Below are 21477 nucleotides of genomic sequence, written 5' to 3'. Positions count from 1 at the left end.
TTTAATGGTAGGTTTATTGTAGCTGTGAGAGACAGAATACCAACAGGAAAAAACCCCGGAAACCCAGAAGACAGGAGCCAGAGATTGATGGGCATTATAATGAGTGAAATAAGTATTTGATCCCTTTGCTTCTAATCTCACCTCGTTACATACAGTGAAGATACCAGGTAGTCTTGACATCTGGCTGGTTGCTAGGGGATCAAATACTTATTTCACTCATTATAATGCACATCAATCTCTGACTTCTGTCTTCTGGGTTTCCGGGGGTTTTTCCTGTTGTTATTCTGTCTCTCACAGCTACAATAAACCTACCATTAAAATTATGGACTGGTCATTTCTTCGTTAGAGGGCAAGCGGGCAAATTTAGCAGGGGATCAAATACTTCCCCCCCCCCTCACTGTATATAGGCAACCCCCAATTTGCGTGGGGGTTGCATTCTGGGTCATTGCACACGATGGCAGAGCACATCTAAGCCTGCTCTGTTATGCCTCCTTTTCCTGTCACCTCCAGGGTCACAGTGATGCATGCATGCATGGCCGTGTGTGCTTTGAATGTGTGCAAAATGGTTGTTGCCTGTATATGTCTTCCAGTCAGGTGGTGCAGGAAACCTGGTCCCTCTTTTTAAAAACCGCTCCTTGCCATATCTGCCATTGAACATGAGATGTAATGAAGCAGTAGGAAGCGATCTTCTTTTTGAATCACTGGAACTCCTTACAAACCCCATTCCTATTGCTTTAAACTGGGCCAGGGAGGTTGGGTGCTCTTGTCTGACTTAGTCCCATGAAGCTGTCAAACCTGCATGCACAGTGGATGGGTGTGCTAGGCTGGGGCAACAGAAACATTGGTTTGCTCGAATTTTTGGTTTTTCACCTATAATAGAGGATGATGGGATCGCAAAGGACTCTTCCTCCTTGCCCAATGAAATGCTCCTCAGCCTCTTCCATGGCTGCCTCCAGCATGACCTCAGCGACAGGGAGATCATGCTGTCTGGCACAGATCATATAACCTTCATGGAGCAGGTGCTGCAGCGGGACAGAGATGGCCACCCACCCCCATTTATGCTCCCAGTGGTCCAAGGTAAGAGGACATGCATGCAGCTGTCTCTGCCTTTCTCCATTCCCCTGATGACTTCTGACCATTTTACATCCCTCTCAACAGAGCCTCCCAAGGCCTCTGTGCTCCCTGAGCGTCGGGATCCAACCAACACCTACCATTCTGCTGGCAGCAAAGACAGAGCTACCTCTGCAATTACACACCAGGTACAGCATCCCCTTGACCTCTGTATCAAACTGCCAAGGATGCCAGACCCCAGAGAGCCCCCTGAACTTGAGAGCTTCCATCTGCTATTCTCTTCTGATGGAGATCTTTCTTGGGCTGATCTCAGTGCACATGAGCAACAGTGAGTAGGCAACCGAATCCGCTCCAGTAGCTTGACTGAGTTGTAACAGTTCTGACTCAATCAGTCAATATGTTTTTGGATCTAAAGGGCTATATGAATGACTGACGAGAGAGTTATCTACCATTGCTACCAAAAATGTGTGTCAACACACTTTGCTTGTTAAATCTGCGTGAGGAGCAGGGTTCCTATGTCAAAATGCCATGGCCATGTTCAATTTGACTTTACTGTCTTAGGCTCCAAACAGTACAGAGGGGTCAAGAGATGAGATCTTACCAGCACCTGAGGACCTCTTCCCCCAGTGGCGATGCTATGCCAAGCTGGTAAATCCACAGCATCTTTTCCTCATCTTCCTACCAGCTACATTTCCAGGTAAGGGAAACTGTATCAGAAAGGGAATTGGGCTGAGGAAATGAAGTCATACAGAGATGAGACAGATGCTCGCCTATATTCTGTAAACTGTAGGCTGTGCCAAGGGATGCTGAATCCTGCCACAGGTTTAAATTCTCACTCTTTAAGGACTAGAAGCTTGTTTGTTTTCTTTAAGAGAACAAGATGCTGAATTGTTCATCTACCACCTGATTCCTTTATTGTGTGGTACAGTAGGAAGATTACAGCAGATGTGATGTTCTGACTGTCGGTTGCTATATATCCCATGAATGAAGCTGTGCGATGACAGCAAATAATGTGCAATAAACTCTTACCATCTTTTCCAGACATACAAAGGTTGATGGCTCATGGGACAGATAAATCTTCCAAAGAGCAGGAACCAACACTTTCCCAAGGAGAAAAGGAGCTGGAGACTGCAGGGGTGCTTCCAACCGTCAGTGTTACACCAGCCAATGGTACCAACCTTGTTTTGGGCTTCCTTGCACCACAGGCAGTCTCCTGTGTTTGGAATCAGACGGGAGGGGAAGGAGATAATGGAGGTTGCATTAGGTTCTGGTTATAGGTGTTCGGGATCATACACTTTTAGCCAAGGGCACAAACTTGAATAGGATATATTTAATTTAAGATCCATACACAAGCGTATCATTGGGAAGATGTGCATGTTTATGTCAGTCTCTCTTGAACCCTGACAGAGGCTTGCTGGAGTGGGTTGGGTGAAGACCCTACCACACCCCAAAGGACATTGGGGGTGTTTACACGTGCTGGGTTGGGCTGTTTGTAGTCAAACAACATCTGGAAGGCACCAGGTTGGGGAACATCAGTCTGTGTTTCTTGTGACTGACAGCAGCTGTGTGCCATGTCAAGGTGCATAGAAAGAGCATCATTTCCTTCTTGTTTGAGCTGTGAGCTTGAGGCTGCTTCTCATGCTCCAAGATGTATCCCATCTACAGAAATTGGCCAGGACTTGGGAGATCCAGACACAGTGCCGAGAAGAGAAGGGCGTATCTCCTTCAGCCGCCAGACATCTCAGCTTGATCTGGGCGAGAGCTGCCGAGCCCGCTGCCCTGTCTATGTCTACAGCTGCTCCTTGGAGCTGCTGCGGGAGCAGATGATCAGTCCCAGGCTAGATAAGCCTCTGCGGGACATCTTTTTCAGGTGAGCTCAGGGGCACAGGAAACTCGACACCACCTCTGCACCTGTTGGGCAGATCTTGGCCTTCGAGGTTGTACAGAGGCAATCACTACTCAGTTTCTACTCATGTATGTTAGGCCCAAGCACTAGTGTTGCTGCCAGAGCCTTAGGAGAGTGTGAGATCTGGAGGGAGAACTAAGGTGAGGGAGGAATGTAGGCCTTGTCCTAGAATCTAGATGGTCAACGTTGGATGATTTTGTCTTCCAGAAGCCAGTCAGTGGAGCGCCCCACCAGTGCTCCCTGGCTAGATGCCAAGCACAAGGAATTGCTGAGTTTCTGTACCTTGCTGCAAGAGCATTCCCATCAGTGCTATGTGAAAGGTAAAGGATAGATATACCCCGGTTGGGTTGCTGCCCCCAGAGTGGGAGGAAGCTGGCTTTTCTATTAACCCTCTGGGCCTGACTTCCTTCTGGAACACCAGGAGAAGCCCTAGGCGCTGCCATGCAGCTGTGGCAAACTTGCAATTCCCCATACTTAGAGTCAACCTGATTGGCGGCTTGGTGGTATTTAAATAGGCCACAGCCTCCACTAGCAAAACCTGCTGGTATTTAAATGGGCCACAGCCTCCAACAACACCTGCTGGTATTTAAATGGGCCACAGTCTCCACTAGCAAAACCTGCTGGTATTTAAATGGGCCACAGCCTCCACTAGCAAAACCTGCTGTGTTATTCTGCTCCCCACACCCCACGTTCATCATTTCTGCTGCTTACCATGTTGCTGTAGTTCTGGGTTGAATCTGCAGGGCCAGCTAGCTCTCTGATCCTCTGATTTTTTGCAGGGCTGTTCCAGAGCCTACAACAGGGCCACAGCATTAGCTGCCCCGATCTGCTCATAGCCATGGATTATTGTGAGGAGCTCTTGCAGGAGATAGACATCACGAGCTTTCTGCTTACTCTGTGCAACCACGTGCGATCCTTCTGTGAGCGCCACCAGCACCTGCCCACCAACTTGGAAGGGGAATTGACGCGGGGCCCCCGAGCGCGGGGTGTGCTAGTCTCTGTTTCCAGGTGGGATGGCTGCTTCCATGTAGAGAGAGCAGAATGAAGTGTAGCTCTGGGGTGGCCTTGGCAGTGTTGGTAGAAGAATGTATCTTGCGGGGCTTCCCTCTGCTGGTCTTGTATGTAGTAGATTGTCGCCTAATAGGTTCTTTCATCCATGGCCCCCAAATGTCAGAAGTTTGCCTGAGTCCCATTCTGTGCACCAAAATGGCTCTCCCTCTCTAATGTTCCAAGCCGGATTCTGATTCTGGAGCCATGCAAGGCTCTTTATGGGGAGGGGAAAAACACAATCAAGTCAAATGCACATAAGCAACAAAGAGGGCTTGCACACACTTTAGATCAGGGATTTGATTTAAGCTTTTTCAGAGCTGTTTTTAATAAGGTTCCATTTATATATGTATGTTGCATGTTTTTAGTTGTGTCTGTTTTAATTTATGCTGTGAGCCTTGAGGGCTGCATTGGAGAAAGGCAGGGCTATACATAAAATAAATAAATAAATTGATTAGGTAGGTGTCAATCTATAATGTCAATGGGCCTTGGTTGAATTATTGCATATCCAGCCTTCTGTTTTCAGTCAAATAAGCAGTCAAATAAGGATCAAGGTTGAAGCTGGGCAAGGAGTCAGATTACCAGGTCACCCAGTTCGTGTGCATTTTTGTAAATGCTATACTCAAGCAATTAATTTGCATCTCTCATTTTGTCATTTAAAGAATTTCACCTCCTTCCCCACCTTTTTTTAATTAAAAAAACACACGCTTTTAAGCTTTTTCTTTTTTGCCTGTGGAAAATGAGCTTGCAAAAAGGAAGTGTAAACAGTGCCGGATAAAATCTCACAGGGCACAGTTGGGCTGCGTGGAATTTCCAGCAGTCAAGGAGCAGCATTTAAAAGCTTTGCATAGCTTGCAGGAATAGAATAAATTATGCAAAATAAGCAAATAATTGCAGAGTGTCTCAACATTTGAATGATCTCAATATATAGTGCGGATATATTTATGCAGATCAGATGATCATTGTGTATTTCCTTAACTTATCAAGGGCAAAGATTACTTACAGTCATAACTTGGTGCAGAAAAACTGATTCTTTGAACAGCAATCCCATTTTTTTCCTGTGGGCAACAGCTATTCCAGTTGTTTTCACTGAGTGGCATGTAAAAGCAAATGCAGTAAATGTCACTGCAAAAAATGAGGAAGGACATATATTTTGTAGGAGAGATTCTGTAACCCGAAGTATAAATTATCCCAGTCTGACTGCCACATCCTTCTGCACATGGAGAAGATAACTCAAGCAAACCTGTAGAAATGAAGGAATTTGTGCCTCTGTAGTGCAGTAGAGGAGAGCAGGAAGGTTTGGCTTTGCAAACTGAAAATGGGGCAGCCAAATGAAACTAGAATGAGAAGGGAGAGGCACTGCATTAGTTTAAAACAGTACAATTAATAAAACCGATGTAGGAACACAATATCACAGCTGTAACTGATATTTATAATATGTGGAAAAGGAAAAGCCATATCCCAACCATGAATAAACCTATGAAAGCAGGTGCCACAAACTAACATAAAGACCACCACCCCCTTTCACCAAAGAACCCCCCAAGTGAGATGGATTGATGTCTGTCTTTTCCCCAGAACCTAATGCAAGGCGGCTCACAAAAATTAAAGCAAATACAGCTTTACACTCCCATGTTTTCTATGGGTTCTCAGAAAGGCTTGTGGCACAGCAAGCCACTCCAGCTTGGTGGTTTACGGATGCATAAATCAGTAGGAAGGCTGAGCACATCTAGCTACAGTAGAGATTTTTTTAAACCACTCTTTTCCAAGTGGCCTAAACTGGAAAACTCCCTAGAACAGGCATGTCCAAAGTCTGTTTCGGGGGCCTAATCCAGCCTGCCGGTCGGTTTAATCCGAACCCTGTGGCAGTTTTTTCCCCTGTGAATAGGGGTAAAATCCTAAAAAAAACTCAACAACTTCAATCCTAAAAAAAAACCTCAACAATATTGGTCTGCCCTTTGCTCGGCCCTCATGGCCCTTCACTTTGCCAAATCTGGCCCCCTTTGAAAAAGTTTAGACACCACTGCCCTAGATGTTAGGATTGGATTAGATGCTGTTTAGTAGGGAGCCCTTAAACCAGAGGTTCCCAGTTCAAGCTTAATGGGAAAGAATGACTGCATCCTTTCCCCCACCTACTCTTTCAACATTTTATATTTCCAACTCCAGGTAAATTACATATGAAACTGAACAAATCAATAAAGTTACAATGAATAAGTTTTAATTACAATAAACATAGTTTTATTATTCAGCTTGTTAAAACATATTTAAGTGATTGCATATCAAGCACAACAACTCACCTTCCTTCACTATTAGCATTACTGTCTTCCGACAGTTATTCTTCCTCACACTTTCTATTTGGCTGAATCAATAAATGCGCATTGATCTGCATTTAAGGCGTTTATCCATTAATCCTCCCCTAATCCCTTCATAGCACATAGGTTCTTTTAAAAATCAATCGACTAAACTTCCATCAAATTAGTTTTAGACAGGTTTGATATAGCCATAGTTTAAATAATTTTGAGAATTTTCTCCCATCTCTAAATGCTATAAAATGGCTCTCTGAAAAGTGTGGCCTGAAGGAGGCATTGGGGGAAGAGGTATATATGTAATTGTTTTGTTTTGTTAGTTTGTTCATTCATTTTGACAGGAGGAGAGGATTGGAATGCCCATGCAGGTGAACCAAGAGCATACACTACTTATTGGCCACACTTAAGGCTGAGCAAAGCTGATTCAAACACAGTATTTTATGCTTGTGTGTTCATGGTCAGAACTGGCTATACTTGTGGAGTGAATCTGTGAGCAGGGTCCTAGATTTCTGTTGAGGTTCAGTTCACAGACCCGGCTCCAGAAGATGCATCTTCTAATAATTTTTTTTTTTTTGTAAATGAAGCAGTTCTATGTGCACCTGTGCATAACTCTTTATTTCTGACCCATTGAGGTTCTTAGGATGTATGGGGGAATAGAGGCATGTAGGCTACTCCCATCTGAGGAGCAGGGAGAGTTAAGGTTGTATTATTGGGAGCACAAGTACACAGAGCTGCTTGTGACTGACTTCACTCTTCCTTGAACCTGCTGTGCAGTGCTGAGACGGAGGATTTTAGTGAGCCAGAGTCCCATGTTTCGGCCTGCCCTCCCCAAGAACCCAACCCCAGCTGCTGTTCAGAGTTCCCCCTCTCTCTGCTAAAGAGCAGCCAGCCTTGCCAAGCGCACCCCGACTTGCACAGGATCATCCAGGTAAGGAAAAAAGTGCTTCCTCTGGGTGAGGTGTGAGGGTTAGCTTTGATGGCCAAAGTATGTTTCCAGCTGTTCCTTCTTCCCGTTCTAGGAAAAGTTCTTGGAGATTGGCAGCTTGCATTTCAAGCCAGTGCCATCCAATCCTCATTATTACTTCTACTGCCCTCCTTCTGCCAAAAAAGAGGTAGGAGAATATGCTTGTATCTTGGCCTCCTTGCCCAGGGAGGCTCCTTTAAGAGGGTCTGGAAGGCTGTAAAAGAGCCAAACTTGGAAGGACGCGGCACCCAGACTTGATGCACATTGCACATGTGGCTTCTTGTCCCTGTTTTAGGAGGAGGCCTCTCGGGACCATACAGATAGGAAAGGTAGTGAAGACATGGAAAGTTCAGAAACTGATCTGGCGGCAGATGAAGGTAAGGGAAACTCTTCCTCACCCTGGTGTTCTAAGGACTGCTGTAACAATTGGAGATGCCATGGCACTTGTAATCTAGTGACATTGGATTTATGTTTTTTAAACCCTTAAGTGGACTAAGGAAATTTTATGTATGCATATGTGCTGGGGAGAGTGCAAGTGTCCTTGAGGACCAGTGCACTGTTTTCCCCTGTAGTTCAACAAACCATAGAGCAGGTGTGTGGTTATACAGATATTCCTGGACCCCACAGTGCAGCATCCATGACCAAAGGGTGTTCATGGGGTTTGTTGGGAGTCCAGCAGCATCTATAGATCCCTGCTATCAATTCAAGGGAGAGAAGTGTGGAGGATCCTAGCTTTGAGCTGTCTGGAAGAGTTGAGACAAAGGAATTGCTAAGATTAGGTCCCTCCTTTTGGCTCAGAGGCACCCCAGTTCTCCCAAGCTGCAAATATTTTGCATAGATTTCTAGTCAATGGAGCTAGCTGTATAGTTTCAGCTTTCCTAGAATTGCTTGTTTCTAATTTAAGAGGTTTAAGATCTCTCAAGTGAACTCCATTCACAAATTGTCCCACAGTCCATGGCGAGGACCATGCAATGTCCTCTTTGGCAGCCAGCCACCTAGAGCCCAGGTACCTTACATTGCCTGGGCCTGAGTCTTTATAAGCATTCTTGCAACCAAGAGAGGGGATGTTGTCAGAAGAGAATGCAGGATTGTCCAGAGGGAGGTTTTCACAATGCTTCATAGAATCATAGAGTTGGAAGGGACCATGAGGGTCATGTAGTCCAACCCCCTGCAGTGCAGGAATCTTTTTGCCCAACATGGGGTTTGAGCCCATGTCCCACGACCCTGAAATTAAGAGTCTTGTGCTGAGCTGTCCTGCTTGCGGCCAGTTGTACTGCCAGGCCTTTACTGTTGCACTGAAAGCTACAAAGGCCAGCTTTGCCTTCTGCATGGGAGAATGCACATCCAAGCTCTGACTAATATTCATTACCACCTCTCTTAAAAAAATAAAAATCAATCCATTTACTTATATCTGACCACTCAGTCATATTATCAATGCATATTCAAGTAATTACCCAATATTTTGTCTCAATGTTTTTCCTCCTTATGCCCATAAATCATGCTTGGTGATAATTTTGACACTCCTGATGTTTACAATTACTGAACATATACAGTCATACCTCTGGTTGTGTTTGCTGCGGGTTATGAACACGCCAAACCCGGAAGTACTGGAATGGGTTACTTCCGGGTTTTGGCACGTGTGCGCTTGCACAAAATCACCAAATCACACCGCGCACATGTGCAGATACGGCACCTCAGGTTGTGCTCTTTTCATGTTGCGATTGGGCCTCCGGAACGAATCCCGTTCGCAACCAGAGGTACCACTGTATCTCGATATATATGTTCATTTTATGTACTCTATTTAAACCACTTGATATATTCCTGACAAAAGACTCCCGCATTTTACAACGCACAAGGCTTTTCAATTTAGCTTCAGGCATTACAGGAACTTGCCCGGCCAGCATTGCCAGTCTCTTGTGCATTCCACTGGCAGGGCTTCCTGTAACATCCATAGCCAATCTGTCTCCCTATTCACAGAGTGAGTGCGATTGTAGTTAACCCTTTCAGGATAAACATTATTGAGGCCTGGTGCCATTCACCAAAGCTCCAGCGCTCCTTGAAGGCACTTTGGCTTTTTTCCCAAACTTGCCCGTAGGCAATGCATCCGGCTGTGGCATTGGGACAGAGAGTGACCCTGAACTGGAAGTAGAGTACCGGGAACGGCTGGACCATGAATTTCTAGAAGCTGACTCTCTGTCTGACTCCAACACTGTTAACCAAGACGAGGACTCCTTCAGTGTGCTGGGAGACTCTCTGGCAGAGCAAGAGCTGCTGGAACAGGACATGCCACCGCTCTTTGTGCACATGACGTGCTCTGTGAAGCTGCGTAGCCAGCACAGTTCCATGCCTGTTCGCTCGCTGCCCACCTGCCTAGGTGAATGGAAATGAGCCCTGGGGTTTGAGGTGGCAGGAGGGGTGGCATGGCTAGGGTGCATGGGCTGCTGGAAGGGAAGATTGCTTTCAGCCTCCAAGCAAGGAGTGGTGGGTGCTGGGGAGGGAGGGATCATATGCTGAGGCCCAACCTCCTTGGGCGCTTGGCAAGGAAGGCTGAAGTAGCATTGTCTAACTCAAGTAATGTCTGCTGCTTTCACTAGGGGAGGTACTGGGCTGCTTTGAGAGCTGCAAGGCACTGCACACCATTGACCTCTCGGACCTGTGTGTGACCCTCGACATTTTTGTTCTGACCCTCCCCCTGGAAATCGAAACAGTGAACGATCTGCATCACAATAGGTGGGACTGCAGGGTTGCAGTGTGGGCAGGGGAGTTTGGAAACCACAACATGCAAGTGGCTTTGGCAAGACGTGAGGGGTGCGCCTAGTAAGTCTTTCCCTGTCCTCTCTACAGGTACACCTCTGAGAGTAGCGTCTCCTTCACCCGTTCCCCAGGGCGGCCCTCCTCCTTCCGCTCCGAAGAGGAGCTTATGCACACCTTGGACAGGTTGCCCTCCACTGTGGACGATGGGTATTTATCCTCTCCATCATGTTGTTATGCTGGGGTGCAGAAATAGTGAGCCACTGTCCTTGACCGTTGCATTCTTTTTTCCCCCAAGGCACCCAGCACTTTCCAATCTTCCTGGAGTGCACAGACAAGCCGTTGAAGCTACCATGACAGAGGTGAGTTCATTTGGCCCTTGAATAAAATAGAATAGAATTTTATTTACGGCCATAGGCCCATACAAGTAAAAAACAACAACACATAGATAACAACTTGTGCAAGTGGGAACAACAGCCGCTAAAACACCACAGTAACAATAAAATACAATAAAATAGAATGGCATACTAAGCCTTAGCTAGCTTGTAGTGCTCCTTGGCGTCGCTTTTGGGTAAGGACAGCGACCAGGAACCTTGCCACTTTCAGGGTCGTATGAGTATCCTTATCCTGCAAGATTTGGGAGAGGTGGAATTCTGGTGGGGTGCCCTCTAGTTTCTGTATGATTGATCCCAACAAATTTGCCCGTGGCACATTGAACAAGGGGCAAGTGAACATAATGTGCTGGAGAGACTCCAGTGTCTCCTTATCACATTCGCACATGGCGGAGGCTTGGCCCTTTGAGAATCTATGTCTCAGGACGTTGGAGGGAAAAACATTGAACCTCGCTTTGGTGAAGGCCAGTCTATGGACAACAGTCGAAAGGGAGGAGAGGTATGATGGAACGCAGTAAGTTAAGGTGATACCGATGTTCTGGGGCGAACAAACACCTCCCCCCAGCATATAATTTCGCTGTAGATCGATGTCATCCAGTCTTTGGCGGATCAGTCTTTGAGCAGTAATTTGATCTAATTTTAGGGAATCTGAAGGAGAGATTCCATAACTCAGGAGTTTAGCATGAATTCTACTAGTCCAAAGGCTAGAGAATTCATCTCTCCATAAGCATTGGACAAGGTAGTGGCTTGGTAATCTATGCCACAATGTTAACCAATAATTGAAGACTTGCTTCCACAGGCAAGTTTCTAAGTATGCAATCTTCAATTCTAGGCGAATGGCTGCATTGCTTACACACAGGGGGAGCATTAGGAGCCGGCGTAGGAATTGATTTTGCAGCATCTCAAGAGGGGCAAGATCTGTCATCGCAGCCCAAAGCGGGGAAGCATAAGCAAGCACGCCCACCACTTTTGCCTTAAACACCTTTAGGGCCGAGGGAACATGCAAAGCTCCATCCGAAAGAAAGAATCGGAGGAGCGCGTATGACAGAGTTTTGGCCTTGTTAAGTAGGTGTTGAATTTGAGCTTTCCACCCCAAATTGTATTGAAAAATAACTCCTAGATATTGGAATTTTAGAACTTGCTCTATTTTTGCTCCGCCAAGCTTCCATTTGTATAATCTCCGACTTCTGGAGAAAATCAGAATCTTGGATTTCGAATGGTTAATAGTTAATTGGTTGAGTTGACAATACGTGGCAAAGATCTTCAAGGCCCTGGTTAGTCCAACACGTGAGTAAGATAGAATTACCGCATCGTCCGCATATAATTTGGCCCTTGGAAAAAGAGACTTGCTCTGAGACTAATTAATATCCCTCCCACTCCTCAGCACCCAGCACTGTTTCCTGACCCAAGCACCAGCATTGTGAACCTTGCTAAAAGCAAGGCCGCAATAGGGTTTGCGCTTTACTTAGAATCTAGACCACCTTGCCTGCTGTCTTTACTGTCACAGATCCGCTGGCTTTTGGATGACGAGATTGTGTCTGCATTGCGCCATTCACGGACAATTACCTCTGGCACTTTGAGCCGGGTGGCTACCCATGTTTACAGTTCTCAAGGCCGCCCAAGCTGCCACTGCGAAACGGTCCCTTTGCAGTTCGTGTTTGGGCCTGAGAGCTCTCTGGAAAAGTTTCGTGAGGTAAGCTATATGAAAGCACTTAACAACTTGGGGCCAGTTTACTTGAGCAGCCACCACCCTGATTATTTTTTATGGGAGGGTGCTGTATATAAATACCTTAATAAATAAATTTTGCTGCCCCATACTTGGTCACTTAGATTTGTGGAACTTGCACTTTCACAGGCGTCACATAATGTAAATCTTTAGCATGCTTTGGAACTCATTGACTATTAATATTAGACTCACACCCTGTCTATATTGCTGTACGTTCCTGGTGAAAGCTTTTTTTTTATTTCGGCAAACCTACTCAAACAATATAATTAAAAAAAACAAAAAACGTTTACCTCATCACCAAACTGGGAGGGGTAGCTAATTATGCAGATGACAGAATCAGAATTAAAAATGATTTTAACAGATTGGAGAACTGGGCGCAAGCTAACAAAATGAATTTCAATAGGTACAAATGTAAGGCTCTGCACTTAGGCAGGAAGAACCAGATGCACAAATATAGGATGGGGAGCACCTGGCTTACTAGCAGTACGTGTGAAAAGGATCTTGGGGTCTTGGTGGACCCACAAGCTTTAACATCAGTCAACAGTATGATGCAGCAGCAGAAAGAAAAAAAAGCTAATGCTATTCTAGGCCGCATCAATAGAAGTATAGTGTCCAGAACAAGGGAAGTAATAGTCCCACTCCATTCAGCCTTACCCAAACCACACTTGGAATACCGTGTCCAATTTTGGGCACCACAATTTAAGGAGGATGTTGACAAGGTGGAACACGTGCAAGCTGATCAAGGGTCTGGAAACTAATCCTTAAGAAGAGTGCTTGAAGGAGCTGGGTATGTTTAGCCTAGAAAAGAGGAGATTGAGAGGAGATATGATAGCCATCTTCAAAAATCTTAAGGGCTGTCACATGGAGAAGGGAGCATGCTTGTTATCTCCTGCTCTGGAGGGTAGGACTCGAACCAATGACTTCAAGTTGCAAGAAAGGAGATTCCGACTAAACATTCGGAAAAACTTGCTGAAAGTAAGAGCTGTTTAGCAATGGAACAGACTCCCACAAGAGGTGGTGACTCCTTCCTTGGAGGTTTTTAAGCAGAGGTTGGGGGGCCACCTGTCATGGATGCTTTAGCTGAGGTTTCTGGATTGCAGGGGGTTGGACTAGATGACCCTTGGGGTCTGTTCCAAGATTCTATGATATTTATCTGTGTCTTTATTGATGATTTTACCATGTGGCCCTTTTGTAGTTTTCAGACAAAGCTGTCTATAAATCTTTATAAATTTGTTTCCCCCAATATGACTTCAGTTTTCCACAGTCATTTGACCTTCAGCTCATAAACCCTAAACACCCCCCACCCACCCACCCACACACACAAGCTACCTTGATGCTTCTCCATTCTCAGCAATTCTGTCTTGCTTTATGCCTAAGAAACATGCACCTGCCTTTTGCTTGTTTCTAGACAGTCACCCCGTTCTTTTTTTTTTAATGCAGGAGTTCCAGAGAATAGCCCTACCCGGCTATGTGCTCAACGCTGAAGACAGTGATTTCTACTATGTTTCCATCAGTCGCCTACATGCCCCCAAAGGTGGGCCTAGCCCCACAGTAACGCTTGAGAGCACCATGACTGGAGGCAGGTGTGAAAGCAGCATTAAAACAGAAGGCTCTTTGCCCTGCTCCACTCCCCCTGAGGAGGCTCATGGTCTCTGGGCATGGCCAGCAAGTGAGAACAAGCAGGAGACAGAAGAATTCCTGGACGTAAGTAGCCATGTGCATGCTGAGTTGGTAGGGTGATCTGGAGACGTTTCCCCCCCCCCCTTAGATGGATTATTGATGCTGTTTGGTAAGGGTGGTTATTGGGAACGGCATGTTATGGATTGCATTCTGGTGATCTCTGCCACTTCTTTGCTGTGATGCAGTTGTCAGATGAAGTTCCACAGCCAGATCAAGCCCATACTTCAGAGAGTGGCTGTTTGGATGAGGAAGCTGCAGTGACCCAGCCACAGCCTCTCCCGTGCTCCTTGGAGAAGTGGAACAGTGAGAAATCTCCCTTGGCAACACCATCTGTAGCAAGCCTGGCAGACTCTGTGACTCCAGGTAGGGAAGATGAGCTGGCATCTCCACCTGAATTTTGGAGCAGGGGCTGGGGAGTTCAACCGTGTGGGGTTGCTTTAGCTCATCCTGCCCCAAACTGGTGCCCTCCAAGGAGATTTGGACTTCAGCTCCCATAACTCCAGCCCACATGGCCAATGGAAATTGGAATCCACAACATCTGGGAGAGCATTGTGCCATAGAAGGCTGATTTAGACAAACACTAGGTCATTATATTACCTTGCTAAGCAGTTCCTTTAAAAAAAAAATTATACTTTTCAAGTTTGTACATTTCACTAATTTTATACATTTCACTAATTTTACAATCATTTTAACATTTCAAAACTTGCCTTTCTTCCCCCTCTTTCTATTAAATGAAAATAACTGGGTACTGAACAAAAAGTGCAAAAGAGGAACTTACACCCCAGTTAACAGTGGCCTATTAAAGTACACTTCCAGCAGAGTTAAAGATTAAATGCAACAGAAAAACTGACTTGGCTAAAGCAGGCACTAGGAGTAAAGAAAAGAGGCTTTTTAAAACTAGAGTTTAATTTACGTAAACAAAGTAAGAACTCCCTGTTAGTTTCTAGCCTTCTTCCAGAAACTCTGTTAAACTAAATACAAATACACTTTCTCAAAAAACTCTCACTCCCATACTTCCAGCCTCCAACATTCCCCACAACTCCCAAAGCTAGGAGCACTAAACGCTTTGCAACAGAGCCTTATATACACAGAGTAACGCCCATGCTTCAGACAATTAAGAACAAAACACAGGCACCTGTATCTTCTATTTCTTAAACAGACAGTACTGACATCAGACTGGCTCAGGTATAATTTTAAACCCAACACTTTCTGCAGTTCCTTAAATTTATTTTTAATATCTTCTGCCTATCCAAATTAACTTAATTTGCTCATTTATTCATCTACTTTATATATATACTCTTATAAAACTGTAGGTTAGTACAATAATCCTGCCCAATGGTCTTACCTGTTTATAATTTATCTTCATTTCTTACTCTTCTGGTAAGTTTCTCCATTTCTGCGAATTCCATAAGTTTTTGTATCCATTCAGTCCTTTCCTGGGACTTCTGCTTCTTTCCATTTTGGGGCAAATAATATTCTAGCCGCTGTAGTAGCATACACGAATAAGTTTCTATACATTTTAGGTAGTTCTGTCCCTATAATTCCCCAAAGAAAAGCTGCTGGATTTTTATTTTTTTATTTTTTTTACAAAAGTTATCTTAAACATCCTTTTCATTTCATTATATATCATTTCCTAGTAAGTTAATCTTACTACAAGACCACCACATATGATAAAAAGAACCTTCTTTCTTTTAAGCAGTTCCGTTTAGCTGAGCTATAATTGGTAGGATTCCACAATTCAAAGTGCTGGTTATGACCTATAAAACCCAGGCTACCTGAAAGTTCGTATCTCTCTATAGGAACCTGCCCAAGTGTTTGAATCCTCAGGTGAGAACCTTCTCTTGGTCCCATCAACATCAGGGCCCTGCTTGGTGATGGCAGAGACATATCTTGGGGTGCTCTCACACTGTGGAATTATCTGCCAAGAGAGGCTCCCTCTTCGTTATTCTGCTGGCAGGCTGAGACCTTATTCAGACAGGCCTTTGAAAACTAAGATGCAGATGATGCCGACCACTGGGCAAAACAGTACTTTGATTTTGATTTTAAATGTGCTTCAATGTCTTTTAAACTATTGTTTTAGCTGGTCGGGTGTTTTTTTTTTTATTAACTCTGCATTTTATAATGATTTTTAATGTTGTAAGGTACCTTGAATCCCCTTCTAGGAGAACGGTGGAATGTAGATATTAATGATGAATAATACTTGGGAGAGGCAAATAAAGGAAAGTGCCCTCATGTATCTGGGGCCAGGCAATGATCCTTTGTGCTCCATGTGTAAGCATGCGTGTTGTTGGGGCCATAACCCTTATATCGCCCTAATAGCTCATGGCCCTCACCCAAGGTGTTCTAGGTCTGCTTCTCTAGGTTATATAGGCATAACAAGTTTTTTTTTTTATGAGATTTTATTATTTTTTCCATATGCATATATAAAGAAAACAAAACATACACTAAAAATACAAAATACAATACACAGTAAACAACTCAAACAACAACACAATAAACATAAGAAAAACACATACAAACCTGTCTAAACACTAATCTTTGTCTCATTCTTATTTTTTCTTCTAAGCATAGGGGGACTTCCCCCACACCCTCCACTGCATTGTTAATCCAAATATACTTTAAGTAGCTATATATCTAATTTCATAACTAATAACCATCTTATTTGTCCTTAGATTCATTTACTAAAAACATAATTCTTAATCTATTCCCAAAATCTTCAGACATTCTTATTTATATCTTATACTGTAAAATTCTTGCCAAAATTTTAACTTATATTTATCTAGCTAAGGCCTATTCAACAGCTAATTCCGCTCAAATATTCAATTTTACACTGTTGACTAAATAATCCTTAAATTTCTTCCAATCCTTCGACACCTTCTCCTCCCTCTGGTCTCGGATTCTCGCGGTCAGTTCAGCAAGCTCCATAAAGTCCATTAACTTCATCTGCCATTCTTCCACCGTTGGAATCTCTTCACCCTTCCAATTTCTTGCCAGTATAGGCATAACAAGTTATTCATGCTTCCCACTGCCCCCTTTCCGATTTCAACAAGTATTATAAAAATCCTGCGGTTTACCAGTGCTGTCCAAAATTTACAGAAATTCAGGAAAAGCACATTCTGTAACGTTACAAGAAGCCGTGCAAAACCAGTCTGTGAAACTGGTCAAAAAGAAGAATTCCTGGGGCCAAGCTACTCAGTTTCCTCAAGCGCTTCATGTTCCAATCCTAGATATATGAAGCCAACTGTAATAATATTAAAAACAAAATTAAAAATTAAAAAATTCCTTCCAGTAGCACCTTAGAGACCAACTAAGTTTGTTCTTGGTATGAGCTTTTGTGTGCATGCACACTTCTTCAGATACTGAATATTTTTTTTATTTTTTATTTTGTTTTGACTATGGCAGACCAACACGGCTACCTACCTGTAACTATAATAATATTGTACATCCAATCTGCTAGCGTTTAAAAAGGGATATATAAATATATTACCGAAAGGCTTTTCAGAACCTAGAGGCTGACTGGGCGCTTCTTCTTCAAGGGACAAGTGCTTCCATCAGTCTCTGAGGCTGCAGTTGATTGTCATTGCAGTTATGCCATCGGTCCAAGATGGATTCTCCATACTTCTGCTGGCACTGGGAAGCAGTAGGAAGGTGGTTACATTTGTTGAAACGTCGGAAGAGTATTGCCAAGGTTTCGTGTGGAATTTGGCTCATGGTGATCCTCTGAAAGCGATTAAGCGACTGCCTTTTAATGCCATATAATGGAACTTCTCTGCCTTACCAGTTCATTAAGCTGGCTTTATTGCCACTCTGTTAGGTTTTGTTTCAGTATTCTGTTGTGTGCAGGTCAATCAGCTTCTCTTCGGAGGAAAAAACGCTTTTCAAGTCTCCCTTTTGTGGAAATAGGATTAGAAATGTAAGGATTACATGGGGAAGTGCCAAGTACTTGTCCATGCTCCTTTTTAATATGCAAATGCCTTCCTCGTTCCAAGGATTGTGTTGGTTTCACCTACTTCATAATTCTTGAGAGGCCTTTTGGTGCCTTTTACTTAAATAACACGGTTTGCTCCCTCATATTTTCAATTGTGCATTGAGATTGAACAAAAATATGCCATTTCACACTTGCGAGAGAACTGGTGCTTATTCAAGTTAGCATTTTCACCCCAGGCCTGACTGTAATAGCAAAGTCTCTCCCTTTCTCTCCCTCTCTTAGGGGTGTCCATTAAAGTGCCTTTCTTTGTAACTATGCTCCAATATTGATTTTTCTGTAATCAAAACCACTTTAGTGCTGTTGGGCTCATGAGATTGTAAGCTCTAAAAGGCTGCCATGTGTCTTGCTGTCGGGCTTCTTTATGAAGTCAATCTTGCTTTGTTTCTTACATCAAACAACCCATGCAGCAGACGGGGTAAAAAAAAAAAGAAGCCAACCGCTTTGTGACACACTGATCCCCTTTTTCTTCCCAGGTTTGTTTCTTGTTGGCTGGGCTTGTACATGCACAGTTTGGGGTGGGGGGAAGGCCGGTGCTTAGATTGAAATCTGGCCCCAGAGCAAGGAGAGAATTGTGGGGACCTAGGAGACCTCAGAGCAGTCTCTCAATACCTCTCTTTCCTTACAGGCTGTGGGAAGCAGCGTCCCAGTCGGGTACAGAGCCTGGTATCGAGCCAGGGCAGTATGGATTCTGATCTCCTAGGTGAGTGGATGAACCAGGCCATCTTTTTGCGTGGAAGAGACGATAAGTCAGTTCTCAGTTGGGTGGAGGCAGGTTTGTGGCAAAGTGACAAGTTGCTCAGCTGGGATCATTTTGCCTTGAGGTCCAGGTGCATCCACTTTGTGGAGATGGGACTGCAAGGGAACCACCATGAGCCTCTCTCTGCCCTTGGCTTCTTGTCAGAGATGGATTGGCCGAGCCACTCAGCAGATGCGGTGCATTTTCATTTCCTAGGCTATGATGGCGGGAGCAGTGATTCCGAATGTGAGGAGGCAATAATGAGTGACCTGGAACCCAGGTGCCCTCTCATGCCTGACTTCTGGCTGATTGTCAAAATCCACCAGGACCGGGTGGAAGTCTATTCCCACACACGGTAACGTCCCCTTTCCCATGCCCTGCTCACCCAGGGATTCTGGTTCCCAAAATCGCAACTGTGGCTTTTACCCCAAGCTCTGCATGCAGTTTCTCCCAGTCCCCCTGATCTTAGCCTTGTGTTGTACAGCTGGCTTCTGAGTTCTCCAGACTTCACTTGTACAATCTGTCTGTCTTTTTCCAACATAAAGCTAGCTGGCCTTGTTCCTCTGCCAGTTTTGTGCTAATGCTGGGAAAGAGCCCAGTCCATAGCTGTCAACTTTCCCTTTTTTTGCAGGAAATTCCCTTTTTCCAGCGCTGTTTCCCAATGCAAAAAAAGGAAGGTTGACAGCTCTGGCCCAGTCCATGCCAGTCATAGATCCCTCTCCCCAGTACTCATTTTTAAGCACTTGCCAATGCAGTTTTTTCTCCACCCAGTTTTTCATTGTTGACTGTGTTCAGTTCATTACTAACTATTGAGCAGGAAAATATATTGTGCATATAGTCTGCTGTTGTGGGAGCTCTCTCAAAAGTTCTTCTGAGCAGTCTCCCTTTTCCTTTCTGTACAGCAGCTTGAGTGCAGTGAAAGCAACGCAGAATGAGGAAGGGGAATGCGTGCATCTTCACCGTACAGTGGTGAAGAAAGTTGGTGAGATCTGCCGCCTTGTTAATCAGGTAACTCTGGCACATTCGGTCTCTCTACACTGACTCCTTGGTAGCAGGAATATCTCCCTACTAAGTTCCAAAAGTTGAATTTGGCAGGGTCACTCATTAGCCAATGTGTTATGAAATATTTGACAAAATTCAAAAAGTTACAGCTTTGGTCACTGGAAAAACAACCCAGATCTTTTCTGCTTGTGGAGCCTTTAAAGAGAAACTTCATACACCTGTGTATATCTGTGCAGCTTTAGATGTCCTTTCACCTTAAACATGAGGACTGCGATGCTGACATTTTAAATGAGGAAGCTGGGATGTACCAGCTTCATCACATTCTGGTATGATTACAACCGTGCAGACAAATATTGCCCTTGAATTTCAAGGCAGATACCAGTTTCTTCTACAGCCAGGCCTCCTGTTGTGAGGAAGCATTAAGTCCATCTCTGCGGCCTTTTTTTGTCTACAGCGGCTGCTGCTACAGGATCTGCACGACAGTCATAATTGCAATTCCCTGCTCGTTGCTGAGAGCGAGGAGGATATCTGGAAAAGTGAAACGCCGTATACCTACCGGCAGCGCACTGGGCCTGATGGTAGGAGTGCAAAGTGATATCCATATCCACAGTAATGTTGTGCTGAGCCTTAGAGCCTACAGCAGGTGTAGGGAACCTTTGGCCTTACAACTTACAACATCCCTTAACTTACAACATCCCTTAACTTACAACAACAACTTACAACATCCCTTAACTTTGGCTGTAGTTCAGCAACCCCTGCCGGGCCAAGAGTTCCCCACACCTGGCTTAGAGACTCTGCTTTCCCACTAGTTTGGCTGTGCCCTAATTGTATTAGAGGCAAGCTTCCTACAGACTACAGGATGAGATTCCTCTCTTACTCAGCCCTTTATGGCAGGGCAGTACTTGGGGAAGTGACAGCTGATGAATCCTTTTCATTTGCTGTTTTGTCGCTGCTTTGGTGGTGATGCACCGTCCTGCTTTTCAGGGCAAGCTCTGTAGGTTCCCTGTTTAAGGTACTTGAGAGAGAGGGGTGTGTGTGTGTGTGTGTGATTGCTTGCCTTTTTAATCTTGTGGCACAACTATACATGAAGCAGGGAAGGGGAGGTGATAGTCTCTGTGTTATGTACATGGCTTTAAGAGATCTCTGTGGGGGGCTGGCCTGCTGAATTGCATTTCCTGCTGTACAGACTACCCTGGAGAGGACAGCTACCAGCCCCATGACTATCTTGCGGCCACCATGCAGTTCATACCCGGACACTTTGCTTGCGATGCAGTCTGGAGCACCACCATCCATGTGCATTCACGACTCAAGATGGGGCCCAATATGGGTGTTGCACGCGGTGGGTATATGGATGCGGAGAGCTCTGGCTATTGGGGAGGCATGTGAGGAGCTACCCCCAGACTCCCCGCTCCTGGGCAATGAGTTCTATCCTGTCATGGTGCCCTTCCGCCCCCAGCTGTGGCCCACTGATGATACAAATTAATTGTTAGGATTGGTGTGAGGACTGGCTTAGCCAAATGATGTGGAGGGCGGCCTGAGTTAGGCTGCAAACAAGGGAGTTCTGCCACAAGCTCCTTACAGGAAGAGGGAGCCACAAATACAGTGGTGATAAAATGCACAGAAGGGGGAACTTGTATAACAAGTGGGAGAATTTTTCAAGAAGCAACTTTGTGATGGGGGTGGGGAAGGGAAGCTTTTAGTATAAAAATCTGAGCAAGTTCATTTATTAGAAGAGATCCTAGCATTGGGGTAAGGTTTCATCACGGAATGAGCTGTATTAAAAATAGCTCCCTTTTAATTCTGTTATAAAACCCTAATATAGGCTAGGTACAATCTAAAAGAAGCTCGTCTGAAACAATAAAGAGACTTTCCCCCTCCCAAATATGCCCTGATAAGGAACACCTTAGCTTG

The 21477-nt window shown here is 44.7% G+C and overlaps 1 protein-coding gene across 4 annotated transcripts in view; it reads left to right on the top strand.

Annotated features, from left to right (window-relative positions):
* Positions 1-21477, top strand: part of SZT2 (SZT2 subunit of KICSTOR complex) — an 82654-nt gene that overhangs the window by 36985 nt on the left and 24192 nt on the right. For 3 of the 4 annotated variants that reach the window (XM_033152371.1, XM_033152375.1, XM_033152373.1), the window contains exons 22-43: positions 880-1077; positions 1159-1259; positions 1633-1768; positions 2113-2241; positions 2737-2941; positions 3185-3297; positions 3757-3985; positions 7102-7255; positions 7347-7439; positions 7587-7668; positions 9387-9665; positions 9886-10021; positions 10136-10252; positions 10341-10404; positions 11942-12127; positions 13601-13864; positions 14026-14203; positions 18454-18528; positions 18781-18919; positions 19467-19572; positions 20021-20144; positions 20753-20905. In XM_033152371.1, coding sequence (XP_033008262.1) covers positions 880-1077; positions 1159-1259; positions 1633-1768; positions 2113-2241; positions 2737-2941; positions 3185-3297; positions 3757-3985; positions 7102-7255; positions 7347-7439; positions 7587-7668; positions 9387-9665; positions 9886-10021; positions 10136-10252; positions 10341-10404; positions 11942-12127; positions 13601-13864; positions 14026-14203; positions 18454-18528; positions 18781-18919; positions 19467-19572; positions 20021-20144; positions 20753-20905 — 3261 coding nt within the window. The remainder of the gene's footprint in view (positions 1-879; positions 1078-1158; positions 1260-1632; positions 1769-2112; positions 2242-2736; positions 2942-3184; positions 3298-3756; positions 3986-7101; positions 7256-7346; positions 7440-7586; positions 7669-9386; positions 9666-9885; positions 10022-10135; positions 10253-10340; positions 10405-11941; positions 12128-13600; positions 13865-14025; positions 14204-18453; positions 18529-18780; positions 18920-19466; positions 19573-20020; positions 20145-20752; positions 20906-21477) is intronic. The other variant, XM_033152372.1, reaches the window with a different exon arrangement.

Source organism: Lacerta agilis, chromosome 6, assembly GCF_009819535.1.
Source record: "Lacerta agilis isolate rLacAgi1 chromosome 6, rLacAgi1.pri, whole genome shotgun sequence".
Classification (NCBI taxonomy): domain Eukaryota; kingdom Metazoa; phylum Chordata; class Lepidosauria; order Squamata; family Lacertidae; genus Lacerta; species Lacerta agilis.
Note: the sequence above shows the minus strand (reverse complement) of the source record. Positions and strands in the feature narration are given on the sequence as shown.